Raw genomic sequence first — 17,312 nt, forward strand, 5'->3', positions numbered from 1 at the left:
GGTTAGATGAATGCCCCAATCCACCAAACCCAAGGGCCTAGGTCTGCTTTTGTTGCTGTTGTTGTTGTTTAGGTGTAGCTCCCTCACCCACAAAGTACTGAGTTTAAAACAGTGACTGTCTTGAGCAGTATCTCCTAACATAGTATCCCTATCTCCACTGCTAAGCACCACGTTCTGAATCAAAAGAAGTAGCCATTCGTGACCGACTAGGTGTTTCCTAGCACCCAGAGATAGGCACCAGATGTCTGAGGATTAAAAAAAATAAAAAGAAAAGAAAAGAAAAAAGATACAGAGGAAGCAACTTCCTCAGGAAGCCATAGGAGGCCCTGCGGCCTTCAGATAGAACATCAGCCATTAAAGACGACAACAGAAGGACACCATCAGACCAGCACGGCAGAGAAGCCAGCCCATTGCATGGGTCGGACCGTTAGCCCTAGGAACTACAAGAGACACTGGAGAACACTAATATGAAACACTCAGTGCCTATCACTTCCTCAGTTTATGACTTCTAACTTCATTTCACCCCTTTTCTGTTGGCAAGTGTATATACAGTAGTGACCATACAACCATGATAATCATCTATAGTCTTGGGTAAGAGCTTGAGATATCAAGAGGGCCAAGCCAATGAGAGATGACAAACTTCTTTATCCAAAGGATTCCATGAACTAAAATGCAGACGTTACATACTGCGGAGAAGTTACAAAACCCATCGTAGGCAAGGCTCGTAAGTAGAACTTACATTTAGGCATGCAATTATGTAGATCCTACACTGGAATGAAACCAAATGGTTTCACTATGCAAGCGTTATACAGAAATGTGATTTCGGCCACTGGTGCTCATCACCAGGGAACAACAGCACCCTGGGACAGGAAATGAGAGAGAACAGTTGATGCCAACAAGGCATGACATCTCAGCTCTTCTTGTACTGATATCTTGTCATCTAAACTTTCATTAATTCAACATTTCACCAGATGTGCTTACCACTGTGCCTACACAAGCCAAAATTAATCCCTGTAATAAATCCCTTGAAGAATCTGCAATCTAGCAGGGTGGAAAGAAAGAAACACCCAGCAGCTGTAAAAGAAGGCAATCTCAACTACAGCTTAGAGGCTAGATAGGCAGCCTCTAGACACAGGTCCCAGGACTCTTTCCTAAAGAAGGTAACAATGACCTTGAGGGATGGATGGCACCTTTCTGCAGACACAGACCACCGGAGATAGAACAGCCTAAGTAAGAGGGTGCAGGGAGAAGAACGTGGACTCAGGAAACAACAGCATTACAGTCCGGGGACAGATGTGGCTGTGTGAGGGCTGGGAAGGATCGCTATCTCTTCAATTAGACTTTAAGCCAAGGACAGAGCACTTTTCTTCTCCCCTCATCCCGTATTACCTGAGACCTAATTCTCTACGTGTGGTAGGCTCTAAATTATCTTCACTAAATAAATAAGAAAATTAACCCAGAGAGGAAAAAAAGTGAAATAAATTCACTTTGAAGTTGCTGCTGTTCTTGGATGTTCTTGGATTTTGTAATAATTTGGGTCACAGTAGAAGTGTGCACACCCTCGGTTATAGGAAGATACTTGTACCAATCACCTCACTAACAGTCCAGGAGCATGTAAGGAAAGTGCACATGGCCAAGAGTGGGTAGGGGTGGCACAAACACATGTGTCAATCTGCACATTTGGAAGGCTGCTGGAGACAGTTGTTGGGCCCAATACTCTGGATGCTAGAAAAACGAGAAAACCGATCTATAAATCAATCACTCTAGTACTATAATCGCCAATGCAGAGCTAAGACTCTTGTGGTGTCATTCCAGAAAGCTATCGGTACCTAGAAATACAACTGTTTTCTGTTTTCATTTTTTAGAAATACATCCAGTAAGTATTTAAAATATTATTTTTAATTGATCATGAGGGAGTTGTAGCATGGTACTGTATAAAAAAAAAAACACACTACGTCAGGAGTCAAGAGACTGAATTCTGCTCTGCCACTAGCTTGCTGTAAAGCTGCAGACAAGAAGAAGCTGAACCTTCCTGAGCCTCCCAGCGGGGAGGGAGGTGACCAGCGGAGGAGAGCCACGTCTAGGGAGGTGGTCACGACCCTGGTCTGCCCAGATGCTCTCCTGGTATCCCCGTGTCTTACACCTTCTCAGAGCCTTACTCTCTGCACTTACATCTGCTGCTAACATGTAGATCCCCCTTACCACTTTTACCGGCCTTTTGGCTAATGATACCTAAGATACCTTCAGTTTCTAAAACGTCCTCAGGTGCTTTTTTATGACGTCATCTTCAGGTTTGTGGTCAAAGCCTTGAGGAAAGCATCTTCTTAAATGAATCTAGCAACACACAGTTTCCAAAAGCCACTTTGAAAGCATTAGTCATTAGTACAACATAATTAGCAAACAGTTAAGGATTAGAACACAGAAACCAAACATTTAAAGAGTTCAGGGATTGCCCAATCATAGCACATATATTTTTCTTATATATATTTTGTTAGCCATCATAAGTCCCTTACAAATCACATATAAACACTCTTAAATACATATACAAATGGGTACGTGTGCTCACACACACACATACACACAGTCTAAAGATTACTCTGAAGACAAAAGGACAGCTATTTATGAAGCTTCATCGAAGATCTAAAGCCCACTACTTTAAATGCAGTAGCACTGGGGCGCCTGGGTGGCGCAGTCGGTTAAGCGTCCGACTTCAGCCAGGTCACGATCTCGCGGTCCGTGAGTTCGAGCCCCGCGTCAGGCTCTGGGCTGATGGCTCAGAGCCTGGAGCCTGTTTCCGATTTTGTGTCTCCCTCTCTCTCTGCCCCTCCCCCGTTCATGCTCTGTCTCTCTCTGTCCCAAAAATAAATAAAACGTTGAAAAAAAAAGAAAAAAAAATTTAAATGCAGTAGCACCTGTAGCAACAAGCTTGAAATTCACAAGTTAGTGTGAATTTCACCCTTATATTTTTATAAAGGACGCCTGCCTAGTAAACACAGTAAGCTTAATTCCTACTTATCAGCATTTAGTGATTTCTTTAGGCTAATCCATGGCTATTGTTCACAGAGCTCTAATGTCTTCCCTGATGCAGAGATCTGGTTCTCTGTAGTGTTTAGATATTTTATTTTTATAATTCTGTATTATCTATTAAATACGTACTCAGGCATACCCATATATTCAGACTCATATACATATACCCACAGAAACCTACTCTAAGTAAATATCCAAGAAGACATATCCCTAATACGGGCAGGGGAGAAAGAGAGGAAGGTCATTCCATTTATAAACAGTTATGTTTATAAACTGTTAGGGACACTCAACACGTAAGCACTATCAACCAAAACCTAACCGTTAGAATAGTCTCTTGTACATTTTGTTTTGAGTTATTTTCCCTCCATTCTGGTCTACCTCTGCCAACAACAGAAGCCAGATGACATGACTAAGTGACATCAGCTCTCAGTATTTCTGATGGGCAACTTAAAGATCTATGACGACTGACATAACTCCTCTGTCACCAGGACCCAAGAGCAATCACACTAAAAGCAAGATCTGTTTTTGCACAACTGGGGCAGAAAAGAGAGAGAGACAGACAGACAGAGCTGGGAGTCTTACTGCACCAAATGTGAATGATTAGTGTGTAATGCAATGCTGATGTTAATTTTTAAGAAGAAAGGTAAAGCAAGCATCTTACTAGAATGTAGTAATAAAGAGACATGTCGCAAGAGGAACTGGAGCTAAAAGTGAATCAGACGTGAATTCTGTCTGCCCAATGAGCCGCTCGGTGACCTTGCCTTATACCCACCAATCAAGGCTTCCTGTTAGCCCTGGGCAATTTTCAGGCAAACTGAATGAAATAGTTATACATGTAAGAAATTTAAGCCCAAATCTGAGACGGTAAAACTAATCTTCTAATAGTGAGGGTGTGAGGTTATCCCCTGCACTAGCTGGGCACAACACAGAAACTCATAACAAACATTCTCCCGGAGAACATAGTCGTTACCATCCACTATGTTGCACACTGACATCGCCAAGAAGTGCAACATTAGCAGAAACTTCCCCCAGGTTTTATCCCAAAGTTACTGAACGTTGGAATTTTTTTTTTTTTTAATCAAAAAGAAGGTCAGTCTCTTCACATCTTGATTCTTTAATAATAAGCCATTTCACAGCCCAGGAGTATTGAAGTGAGTACATCTCGTGTGGTAGCCCCTCACCCCCAGCCTGCCGGACTGTGTGCAAGTGAAACCTAGGAGTCTGTCTTACCTGTAATCTGACTCTGTCCTTGTGGATTAAAAGGACTTGGTGCAGAGTTCAGGGAGGGCCGTGGGTTCTGAGGCGGGACACCTACTCTCATACTGGGATGAGGAATGCGCCCTAAATCACTGAGGCGGTCAGAGAACAAACTAGGTTTAGAGTCATCAAGCTTCTGTCTGTGCCCTGGAAACAGCAAATCATAAAATAAAAGCATATTAATGAGCTGAACAATTGACCATACTAAATAGATATGTGAACATACATACTGGGGGTTTAAAGCCAAGGGATTATCAATACTGGTATTTATAAGGAAGTGTCTCTACAATGCCTTCCATTTCTAGTGGCTTTCTAAGCATCATCTGGTGTGGAGCATTCCTAGTTCTGTGCTACAAACGGAGAGCTGAGGGTCCCCGAGGGTGACTCGGAGCTGACACCAGGACTGGCACTCAGGAAGGGCTGTCTGCGTGCCTCGTCAAACCCTCTGGGCGAGGGTGGGAAAGGTGAATGTGTTCTGGGCTATGTTCGCTTACTTCGTGAAGGAGGAAACTTCCCGCAAGTTCAGAGTCTGTGCATGTCACACACATTATCCCAAAACTGGGGCAGAAACAGAGACAAACATTTGTCAAGGGGCAATTCCCATGATAACCATAGTGACTTTTCTTTTTCATGTTACAACCAGACCTCACTGAGACTCTCCTGAAAAATTAAAACTCAAACCTAGAACCCCTTTCAGAGGAAAAAGTGGAAATACAGTCAAGGAAATGCAGATTCTCAAGAGGAATCTGGGTATTTTGTGACACCCCCAAAACCTCAAAGCATATAATAAACTATGTGAAATCTGACAGAATGCTTTCTTCTATTTTAAATCTAGTACTACGGTTCTGTATAAGAAATGGAAAAACACCCTCTGGGTTACCACGTGAATGTGAGATTCCACTATTAACACAAAACAAAACATAACTTTGTTTCGCTTTATTCAAGTCTCAAATCGAAGGAAATTCTAGATAATAAGGAAATACACCCGCTAAAATATAACTCAGGTTCTAAGGCTTTTTGAAAATCATGAAATCATTTGTAGCAAAGAGTGGAGTATGGGCTTGGTGCAAGTGTAACAGAACAGCGTGTGAGACTTGGTGCCATGTAAGTTAAGTGCACATCTGCAGAGTGGTGCCGAGGTGAACGAGCAGGGTAATGCCTCATACATGAACAGAAACATACTGTAGATTCCTTTTTCCATATTCTGTACCAGAATGAGGCCTGAGTATGTCGCCCTAACATACTGTAACTGAAACCGAAGCAGATTCAAAGAAGAGCCATGAAGATGATGACTGGGGGCGCCTGGGTGGCTCAATCAGTTAAGCCTCCAACTTCGGCTCCGGTCAGGATCTCACGGTTTGTGAGTTCGAGCCCCGTGTCGGGCTCTGTGCTGACAGCTCAGAGCCTGCAGCCTGCTTTGGATTCTGTGTCTCCCTCTTTCTCTGCCCCTCCCCTGTTCACGCTGTCTCTCTCCCTCTCTCAAAAATAAATAAACATTAAAAAAAAATTTTTTTAAGATGATGATTGGAATCAGAATTTGCCCTTTGAAGAAAAATTAAGGAAATTAGGATTACTACCCACAAAAGAAGAAAACCTGGAAGGAGGATTATTAAGAGCTTTCAAGAATCAGGAGGTATATTCTATGGGTAGCGAGAATACCTCATCTTCCTCTCGGTACAAGAGGACAAGAGGAATATATCAGGATAGGGTTAAGTTGAACATTAGAATTTCCCAACTATAAGCTGTCTTCATAAGACAAATTCCTTATTTTATTTGCCCCAAAATGTATTTTCCTGTCTCCTTTTTCATTGCCTACCCAGCCCAAAGAAAACAGACAGGAAGCCAAGGCTTGGTAATATGAGTTTAGCTGTCTCCACAGCCAAACATATTCCAAATAGGCCCATTAACTGAAATGGACCCACCACCCTATTTCCTGCCAGTTGGGGCATCTGCTATAATGAGGGACTAAGACCAGGAGAAAAGTGATCAGGAAAATTCTCTGTGCGTGGATGGGTGTTTTCCTTGTTGTTCAGAACTTCTTATCCGGATTATGAACAGATTTTAGAACTCTACAGGGCCTTTAGAGATTGGCCCAAACAGCTCCTGGAGCCCAGCAAGCACGGTATTCACAGACAAAGCGGCGAAGGCCTACAGAGGTACCACCACCAGCCTGTGGTCTTCAGCTATTGGCTGGTTTGGCCTGGAAGAGGATCACAGTTCTCATCCTAGCTGACAACGCTTTCCACTCATCACGTGGCCCCATCAATGCTGGCATTCTAGATTTATCTTCCCTTCCTCTCACAGCTGCTGTGGTGGACTGAAAATATCCACATCAACAGAAAGAGACACCTACGGGCTAAGCCCCACGTGGTACCACGGCTGGTTTTCAACGCAAGCAGAAGCAGCAGCAAGGATCCAATTACAAAGTTAATAGCTCACCCATTACCCTAAACAAACTTCCATCAATGCATCTTGCTGTGTCTAACTAGTTTGACAATTAGGGAATTATACAGTACTTGTCACAGTTGGATCCGTGGATTCTGTTCCTCACATATATACAAAAAAAAAAAAAAAGCATTGGTGTGGTGTTGATACAGCTGTAAACATTAACAAGAAAGCTTATGGAATTGTCCCTGGAAGTTATTTTTTTTAATAGGCCATATTTTTGGAATGGCAGATTCCCCGAGGGCTAAGGGGAGGGCTACACGATCTTGCCCGGTTCCTTTAAACACTGGGACTTTATGTGGGCTATGGGTCGCAAGAAAACTTAATAAAGCTTTGCCTCCGCTTTCTACAGCCTTTTCATTAGGCTTTCATGGAGACTGTAGGAGATGTGAGCTCAGCATTTGGATGTGTGAGTTCACTTTGTATTTTCTCTTAGCCCAGTGCTTCGGCGGGGGGGGGGGGATCGTAGGAAGTTGGAGGCAAGAATACAGAGAGGACTCACAGCATCGCTGATCAGTATGAAAACTGGAGGAGCAGGTGAAATTTTAAAAGCCTCAATGGCCTTCTGGAAATCACCTTCACACGTGAGCTACCAAGGATCTACAGAGTAGATTACCCAGAGTAATTCAGGGAGCACCTATCTGTGGCTGCGCATGTACAAAAACACATACACGTTTCTCCTTGCAGATACCTGCCCCTTTGTAGCTACCACCACAACCACAACAAAATTCTTACAGGACGATGAAGAACAAAAGCTGAACAGGTTCTTCATCTTTCAACCATGACAAATACCGGCTACCGCTAAACCACATCAGGGTTAACATGCGAACGATGGGCTGCAAGAAGACGTACTGAAATCCTCCACACTCAGGCAGTCCCTTAAGAAATCGAGAACATGGAAGACAAGGGCACATCGAGTTAAAGCAAAGACAGGGTCCTCTGCCGTGGTACGGGGAGAGCTGAGCCTCATCCAAAAGGCCAAAGAGCGGGTCCTCCAGATAGGAGGAAAGCATAAAGAATGCAAAACCGTTGTGTTCTATTTGAGACTGTGTGAAAGCTCGGGCACGGATCGTCTTCTCTAGCTGTACTTTCTCCGTCGAGCAGTGGTTCCTCCACTCCAGCAGGATTAAGAAAACCCTCCAGGGAGCTTTGAAAAATATAGATGTCCAGAACGCACATCAGCTCCATTAGATCGGAATCTCTGAGAGCGGGTCCTGGGGAGTTCTTTTGTAAGATCACTCACAATCCGATGGGCAACTGAGGTAGAGAACCACTGCCCAAGGTGACCTCACAATCTCATGCACTCGGTGCCACCTATTTGTGCCGGGGACTCCCCCATTTCTGAGGTAAGCCCTGACTTCTGTCCTGAGTTCCAGGTCTGTGTGTCCCACTGCCTACCTGACCCTCCCCTGGGATGTCTACAAGATATTTAAATGTGGTATACTTAAAACAGATTTCTTGACTCTTCTCACCAGCGAATCCCATTCCCCTCTCAGAGTACCCTCATCTCAGTAAGTGGTTCCAGCCACTCAGTCACTGCAGCCAAAAACCTAAACATTTCCCTTGATTTCCCCTTACCCCTCACGCCCCACATTCAATCTATTACCACATCTCGTCATTTCCGTCTTGAAAGTGTATCTCAAATCCATTCAGTTCTCTCATTTCTACTGATACAGCCCTAGTCCAGGACCCCACCACCTTTCCCTGGGCATCTGACACTGAATCCTTTGAGTTTCCCATCCCAGGACCTCTCCATACTCCTGAAATACTCTCCCCCTATTTCTTTGCCCACTCCTTCTTATCCCTTAGGCCTCACAGTGAACACCACCTCCTATGAGAGGTCTTGTCTGCCACGATAACCAGAGTAGGTCCCCTCCTTCTAGATCACACCCTCCATTTATTTCCTTTATGGCTATTACCACAATCTGTACTTATCTCGCGTACTTATTTGTCTCGCCTGCAAGATATGAACCCCGTGAGAATAAGTGCTCTGTCTTGTTTAAAGTTGGATCTCTACAACCTAGTCCAGTGCCTACCATATAGTAGGTGCTCAACAAATATTTAGGCAATGAATGAATGAACGTGAATAGTCTCTCCTCTTTTAGATAAACGTCCAGGTTGAGAAAAAATTTTCTGCCCCGGCATATCATATTATAATGCTATCTTTCCCCCCCAAAAAAACCCTTCTCTTATCTGACAACCTAGGGAATCCAGCGGGCAAAGCCTTTCTTTAGAGCCTAGCCCTTCTTGGTGCTTGCTCAGAAATTTCCCTAAAGGACGTGCATTTTAAGGGAATGCCCGATTGCTTCCTTGCTTTCTGAAAAAGTCCCGTTTGCTCTCATTATAATTCTTCAGCATTGTTGCAAGTCATTTAGAATCAAAGAGCTGAAAAGGACAAGAGAAATCATTTTGACTCTAAATTTCTGAGTGACGTACTTCTTTTATGAATGAGGACCCTGAATCCCTGAGAGGGGAGGCGACTTGCCCAAAGCCACAGTTAGTGGCAGGACTAGAACTCGGGATTTCTGATTGCTGGCCCCACGCTCTTTTCCCTCCTGTGGCCAACGAGCTTATTTTAGATTAGAACACTACAGCATCGGTCGCTCAGGGGAAATCACGGTCAAAGTGAATTTAAAATGGAAGAAAAAAATAGTTTTCAGAACAAATTTCTTTCAAAAAGTTGAGTGTGTTTGGCTGACCATGACTCTTGTTGCAATAAATTCAGGGGCACGAGAAGAAAAGTGTGATCAAAAGGTCACGGCATTCACACATCCTCAGAGCAAAGATGCTGAACCTGGTTGCCCCAGGCCTCCCCCACCCCCCGCCCCGCCCACTCTCCAGTGCAAGGGCACCTCGCTCGAAGTGACAGTTGGTAACAGGGCCGTTGGGTTTTCCGCTTAGAACAGGCATCAGAAACTGGTACGTGAAGACCCTGAAAGTATGGTATGCGGACTACGAAAACAAACCTGCCTCTGTGATGTGACCCATTCTGCCTGTTTTTACAAAAGTTGACTGAGAACTGCCTAACCACTGAGGAAAGCTCTGTGGGCCCCCAGCCAAAAGGTCACACCCTGCGCACTACAGTCACAGTGTGATGCACTCCTCCGGAAGGGTCACCCAAAAGCACCTACAAAAGAGTGCACCTTGCAAAAACAAGGCACCTTCATGAGAAGGGCACCAAGTCACGGCAGGTCCGCTATCCTGGGGCACAGCAGGGTCATCTCGTGGATGATGATGTTTGGGAGCTCCCCTTTTTACAGAAGTATTTTAAATCAATTTGGGGGCGACTGGGCGGCTCAGCCGGTTAAGCATCTGACTTCAGCTCAGGTCATGATCTAGCAGTTTGTGAGTTCAAGTTGTGCATGGGGCCTTGTGCTGACAGCTCAGGGCCTGGAACCTACTTCGGATTCTGTGTCTCCCTCTGTCTGCTCCTCCCCTGCTCACACTCTGTCTCTCTCTCAAAAATAAATAAACATTAAAAAAATAATTTAAAAATAAATCAACTTTAAGCACTCACTTATTGGGTATCTACTTCTACCCTGAGTATCATGACAATACAATTTTAAAATAGAATAGGGGCGCCTGGGTGGCTCAGTCGGTTAAGCGTCTGACTTCGGCTCAGGTCATGATCTGGGTTTGTGAGTTCGAGCCCCACGTCGGGCCTGGGGCCTGCTTCGGATTCTGTGTCTCCTTCTCTCTCTGCCCCTCCCCCACTTGTGCTCTGTCTGTGTCTGTCAAAAACAAATAAATGTAAAAAAAAGAATGTTTTAAACAGAATAAATAGAGGCAGCTGGGTGGCTAAGGCGGTTGAGCGCCCAACTCGGTTTCGGCTCAGATCATGATCTCACAGTCCGTGGGTTTGAGCCCCACAGAGGGCTCTGCACTGATAGCACATACCCTGCTTGGGATTCTCTCTCTCTCTCTCTCTCTCTCTCTCTCTCTCTCTGCTCCTCTCCCACTCATGCTCTCTCTCTCAAAATAAATAAATAAACTTCAATCAATCAACCAACCAATTAGAATAAATAAAACTAAAAGGCAGATCCGCAATAGACCATCAGTCAGGAACCAGTACCACATCCACAATTCTGATTGGTTCGTCCATGTGGGCGTGTGCCCACATGGGAGCCTCACCAGGCATGTGGTGAGAGAAAATCTTTAAGATAATGTCCTTGCCCCCCCCAGCAGTTCAGTCTAGTAGGGAAGAAGGGCATGCAATTAAATATAACTGGAAAAGTTTACAATGAGGGAAAATCACTAAAATGCTTAGGTGTGGGGATCTATTAGGAACATATGAATACGGACTATTTCAAAATATTAAGGAGGTAGTGCTTTTTGTGAGTATGTAAAAATATGCCCTTATATTTTTGAAGAGCTAACCAATATATTTAGAGGGTAAGTGTCATAAGTCTGGTATTTGCTTTAAAATATTTCAGCAAAACAAAAGGTGAAGTAAATATGGCAGAATGTTACCAGTTATAAAATAAGGTGATGGGTATATGGGATTTGATTAAATATCATCTCTTTTTAATGTGTTTGAAATCTTTCATAATAAGAAAAATCTTTAAAAAATAATAAATTGGAGGGGCACCTGGGTGGCTCAGTTGGTTGAGCGTCCAACTTTGGACTTTGGCTCAAGTCATGATTTCATGGTTCGTGAGTTCCAGCCCCGCTTCGGGCTCTGTGCTGACAGCTCAGAGCCTGGAGCCTCCTTCAGACTTTGTGTTTCCCTCTCTCTCTGCCCCTCCCTGGCTCATGCTGTGTTTCTGTCTCTCAAAAATAAATAAGTGTTAAAAAAGATTTTTTTTAATAAAAAATAGTAAACTGCTATGGGAAGAACAGTGAGCCACTGCTGTTGACTAAAGGAAAGAGGAAACCCTTGCTGATGAGACCATTATGCCCTTGAAGGTTGAGGAGGATACTGATAAGCAGAGAAGAAAGGAGGAAAGCTGGCTGGAGGACAAATGACAGCAACGTGATAATAAATATCTTGGGAGACAAGATAGTGTTGAACATGTATGTGATACGAATCTCAACAGAAGCACGCTATTCTTAAAATCACTTGATGCCTCTAGTTTTAAAACCAAACATTAGCTCTTTTAAACTATACAATCTAAGGGCACCTGGGTGGCTCAGTCAGTTTAGCATCCGACTCTTGATTTCAGCTCAGCTCATGATCCCAGGGTGGTGGGGTCGAGCCCCGCATCAAGCTCCATGCTAAACGTAGAGCCTGCTTGGGATTCTTTCTCTCTCTCTGTCTCTCCGCCCCTCCCCTGCACATATGCTCTCTCTCTCTCTCTCTCTCTCAAATAAAAAATAATAATAAAAATAAATAAACTATGCAATCAATATGGGAACTTACCCTTTTAAGACATATCTTTTCATCCCCTGACTAATGAAACAATACTCTGGCAGCCTGAGAGCCTCCTCTCATCTGCCATGCACTCAGGCTTCCCTGAAGGAGGGGTGGCTGGGGAGACATTAGCTAATTTTGCTGTCAACAAGTATGTGAGAGGGAGGAGGCCTGGTCCAGTACTCCAGGGCTCAAACCACAGGATATACCCATTTAAGATGTTGTGACAACGATCCTTAGGAGTAAAAAGGAAGAGAGGAGAGGACGTGCATCAGAATTACCATTTTTTTTTTCCAGAGCAAACTGGTTATATAGCCACAGAGCTACTATTCCACAGCAGTTCTGGAAAAACAACAACAACAAAAATGAAGTCTTGGTTTTAATCTCTCTGCTCTGAAAGTGGTACATGAAGGAGTGTTTGCAGGGAGGGGCTGGGGACGAGGCTGACTAATGTTAACGTTCTAATTCTATTCCAAATGATATTACTCGGAATTTGACTACTGCGTTGAAGGGTGAGCCTTAGTTCATCTTAGAGAATTCAATTTAGGTGGTTTCCAGCAAAAGCAACGTAACAGGGGAGATAGCACAGACTCAAGGGAGTTCTTAGGGGAGCCATGCAAAGTGTGGATCCAAACACTTTATAACTATTGAGGATCCAGATTGAAAACCTTGATTTTCTGCATTCCTACACACATGTGAAAACTGGAAATACTACTGAGAAAAGTGAAACTTCTCTTTGTTTACATTCAGATGACTGCATTTCACTGGTGGTTTGTGAAAGTCCAAAAATGAAAGACCTATATACTCTTGTGATGCTCGTAATGTTTAGTTAAGCCCTCTGCCTCTCCCTAACGCACCCCTGCCACCACTACAAACAGTCCCAACCAGCCTCTCCTCTAATTTCCTTATTTCCATTAATATCACCACCTCTGGGGTGCTTGGGTGGCTTAGTCGGTTGAGTGTCCGACTCTTGATTTTGGCTGAGGTCAACGGTCCCAGGATGGTGAGATCAAGCCCCACACTGGGCTCCGTGCTGAAAGAGCAGAGCCTGCTTGGGATTCTCTCTCTCTCTCTCTTTCTCTCTCTCTCTCTCAAAATAATTAAATAAATCACTTATTATATATTAAACAAATATATCACCACTTTCTAGTCTCTGAGGCTCAAAATCCAGCTCAAATTATTTCTTCACCACCTCCCTTTCCTGGACCCCATCATTCACATAAGCCCATTCCTATAGTTTCTGCAGGAATGGGCCCCCACTTTCCATTCCCACTAGAATGAACCCTGCTTTCCAGTCCCATCAGAATCACTCCTAACCTCTCACTTATGGCTAATACACTAGAGAAGAAGCCTGGAATAAATGAAAGGGCATCAACTAATTATATGACCAACTGCAGGAAGGGATTTAATGGAACTCGCCAGACCTACCAAAAATGAAGGGTGGAACTCTCCACACCTACCAAAAATGAAGGGTTCATTTCCATAATTTCTAAAGTCCTTTCAGCCCCTGAATCTTAACATCACTCACCTGCCCAAAACCTTTCAACTGTCTCACGTTATCAATAAACAGAGCTCCCTGAGCCCAGCAGGGAAAACAAAGACCTGGAAACACCCAGAAGATATGGTCTGATTATACATCGTCACACTCATTTCCAATGGCTACTTCTGTACTACCCCCTGTATTATCCACGGTTCTTCACAGAGCCCCTGTACCTTTGCGAAAGCTGTCTCCCCCACCTGAAATACCCTCACCCCACCATCTCCATTTGGTCATCACACCGTTCTGGTCTTCTAGGTCTCTAGGGCCTCGGTGATCCCTCTGGTTTTCATCTCAGCAAGCTGAAAGCAGCTACAACTGGTTTTGTGTATTACATGTGGTTGCACTTAAGTGTAGTAGGCATTCAGTCAGCATTAACTTACTACGAATTGATATAAAATATTTATACAGAATTTCAAACCCTACAATCTTAGACTCTCCTGGACTTGACTATAAAACCTTTGAGGATGGGTGTCATGTCTCTTGTCTAGCACATAACTTAGAGCTTAGGTACAAAGAAAGCACACAACAAATGGTTACTGAATTAATAAATAGGGACACTGATAAATCTAGAATTATCTCTCCTTTTGTCCAGTAAAAGAGAGGAGAGGGGGAAAAAAAAAAAAACAGGCTAGTCATCGGGAAACATTTCCCACAGTAAAATTGATGAGTCTATAATCTTTGCTGGGAAAGGCTGCTGAGTCATCTTTTTTCCTAAGAGTATGCTGTCTGGTTCAGGTCACAAACTATTTCTGGACTAGAACAGTAAAATGGACTAAGAAACTGCCTTCATGCTTAAGAAACCTCTAGCCAGGGGAAGCAAGCAGCCATACAACAGGACATGTGCGTGGGGTCCCAGAGCTCACAGAAGACAGCTCGTGAGAGGAGACAGCTCTAGAGCCATATTAACGCGGCTTCAGACAGAGGACCACAGATCATAAACAAATCCCCTTCCAGGAGATTCTTCTCTGATGGCATTTCAAAAATGAACTAACAGAGTTTGTCTCTAAGGGCCCTTCTTAATATATAAACCAATTTCTAAAGGGGAAAAAAAATCATAATCACCACCATGTATCTTCAAGAGCCCCCTTTCAGCCCTTGAACAGAGTCAGGCATGTAGAATTCAAAGTTTATCAAGGAAGAAGAGAGGAAGAACAATTTCACCCAAGAGAGGTCTGAAGCCTTCCCGTCTCTTGGGTAAAAACATAATTATGGGAAGAAAAAAACATAATCTACTCAAGAGACATAATTACATAGTTAAGCCATAGACTCCAAAGAAATATTCTAGGAACTCCAGTTCATAGAAAAAAAAATGTTAAAAACTGAATTTGCTTTCTTTTAATAACTCAAGGCGCCAGTTTAGATCAGTGAGTAAAAAGTTCACTCTCCCAAACTCATTTTTAAAACACAATTGGGTGCATGAGAGAGATCACTGAAGGAGAGCCTCTTTCCAAATCTAGGCTTCTAAAGGTTCAAGAACTCAAGATCTTTCAATAAACACACAAATGAAAGAATTGTGAAATATTCATATTCGTGCATCTTAACTGCAAGTTCCTTTATAACTTTTAGCTTTCAGGCTGTGGCAAATCACGACCATCAAAGACTGAAGGGGCAATCAGGCTATGCCAATATCAGTCACACATCAGGGAATAACTTCTAAAAAACATATGCTTAGAGTGTAATCCTTTTTCTTGAAATAATGGACTTGAAAAACTTGAGACATCTAAAGAAAAAGAAACTCATGGGAGGTAAGAAGAAAAAAAAAGATTAAAAAAATTTTAAAGAAAGACCAGACAACGAGGGGAGACAGGGAGACGGGAGATGCGTAATACTTTTTTGCAAACAGGGCAAGAAAGAGCTCCCAGAGAACCTGGCTGACTTCACTGTAGCCCAGCTCCAGGGTCCTAAACACCCTTCATCCACTCAGCCTCTTTACCTCCAGATTCTCTGGTACTTTCCAGTTCCAGTCCTGCTATCCTTGACTTCTTCACCTGTCATTTCCAAGGGATGCTCTTTCCCTCTTGACTCCCATTCAAAGTAAAAGTACATGAATGAGGATTTTTCAGAGGTGGAAGAGAATACGGATTTCCAGACCATGCCCTTCACTTTAGAAAAGTCACTGATGCCCAGAAAATACTGCGCCTCGTTCAAAATCGTGGAAGTAGGCAGTGACACTGGAAGCCAGTCCCCTGACCTGTCTCAGCCTTCCTTTTCATATGTCAGGCTGCCATACAAAGAAAGGATAGGAAAGGAAGGGGAAGGGGAAGGGGAAGAGGGAAGAGGGAAGGAAAGGGGAAGAGGGAGGAGAAGGGGAAGGGGAAAATAGTAGAGAAAGAGAGGCCGAGAAAGAACAGAATAAGAAAAAGCAGAGAAGCTTTACTTCTGAGGATTTATTACATTGTACCCAGACTTTCCAACTTTGTTTTAGCACAATACCTCCTCTACTCATTACAACCCAACATCCACAGCCATCCTGGGCCATCTGACACTGCATCTCTCGCTTTAGTTTCTGGGAAACGAACAAAAGATCTCTTTCTCTATGTTTACACTCTACCCCTAAAACTTAGTAAAACTTGAGTGTTTTCGTTCAGAAAACATTTCCTTTGCCTTCTTTTACTAGAATATACTTCACACACACACACCGCAGATTTGTGTTACTAGGATTTGCAGAGACCCCACTGAGAGATGTAAAGATCTTTTTAATGGGAACGTTTCAAGCAATGGAAATGGTAGTTTCCACAGCTGAACAAAAAGCATCACTGTTTATTTGCCAATAATCCAGCTAAACACGGATGGCTTTATTCTTCAAAGAGTCCAGTGACAACTAGCCTATACAGACTGTCACGCAATTCCTGGATCCTGACTGAACTTCCTTTGCATGCGATCTTCTCTGTTTCTCTTTCACTACTATGGTTTTGTGCATATGTTATGTAACTGCATGTGTGTTTGAAGCAAAGGGAAAATGCTACACAGAAGTAATTAAAAAGTGCAAAGGTTCCTCTCTTGACACATGCCGCGACAGCAGCGGAACATCATTTTCAACTTTCCCATCTCTGTAACAGGAAGCAAATGTTAAAAAGTAATAACCAAGGAGAAATTCAGCCAGCTCCCACAGCCCGGTCTTGCTGTGCTAAATGGCAGTGAAGATCATAGAGGAAATAAAAAGGAAAAGACAGAAAAAAAAAAAAAAAAGATTGGGGGGGGCAGTTTCGTGCTTAAACTGGACCTCGTCCAGCTGGCAAGAAGAGGTGGTTTTCTTAACGCTTGCAAAACCTGATTACTTTTTTAAAGGAATGAAAAAGAAGGAGATGTAAACACGACCATTAAGACAGATTTAAGGTACTTAGCTTTAATCTAGTCTAAGGCTGCTCTGATTGTCTGCTGCCTTGCAGCTCTCTGCTTGCTAGACATGAATACGGCGCATGTCAGTGTCTTCTGAGCCGCGAATGCTGTCAGCTGAGCTCTGTGGTTACCCTCTCAGGTCAGGCATGGAAGGAGCAGCGGCTTAAGCAATAATGGATGGATGTCTGTTGTGTTCTGTGTCTGTCAGAAGTCTGTGTTACTACATTAAAGGACTATTGTGTTTACATCTCCACAACAGGTCTTAAACAGATTGCTTAAACATGATTAAACAGGAGATGTCTTTGAAATAAGCCCCCTCATAAAATTCAGATGGGCAAGGAACTGAAAAATGCC

The 17,312-nt window shown here is 43.4% G+C and overlaps 1 protein-coding gene across 6 annotated transcripts in view; it reads right to left on the minus strand.

Annotated features, from left to right (window-relative positions):
* The window catches only part of RUNX2 (RUNX family transcription factor 2), a 235,203-nt gene that overhangs the window by 158,723 nt on the left and 59,168 nt on the right, over window positions 1-17,312 (minus strand). For 4 of the 6 annotated variants that reach the window (XM_047101633.1, XM_047101639.1, XM_047101635.1 and 1 more), the window contains exon 4: window positions 4,258-4,431. The exons of the other annotated variants lie outside the window; for them this stretch is intronic. In XM_047101633.1, the coding sequence (XP_046957589.1) occupies window positions 4,258-4,431 (174 nt within the window). The remainder of the gene's footprint in view (window positions 1-4,257; window positions 4,432-17,312) is intronic. 6 annotated transcript variants of the gene reach the window in all.

Source organism: Lynx rufus, unplaced genomic scaffold (genome assembly GCF_022079265.1).
Source record: "Lynx rufus isolate CCGP_SWC_20201006 ecotype Redwood Valley unplaced genomic scaffold, mLynRuf1.p SCAF_6, whole genome shotgun sequence".
NCBI lineage: Eukaryota > Metazoa > Chordata > Mammalia > Carnivora > Felidae > Lynx > Lynx rufus.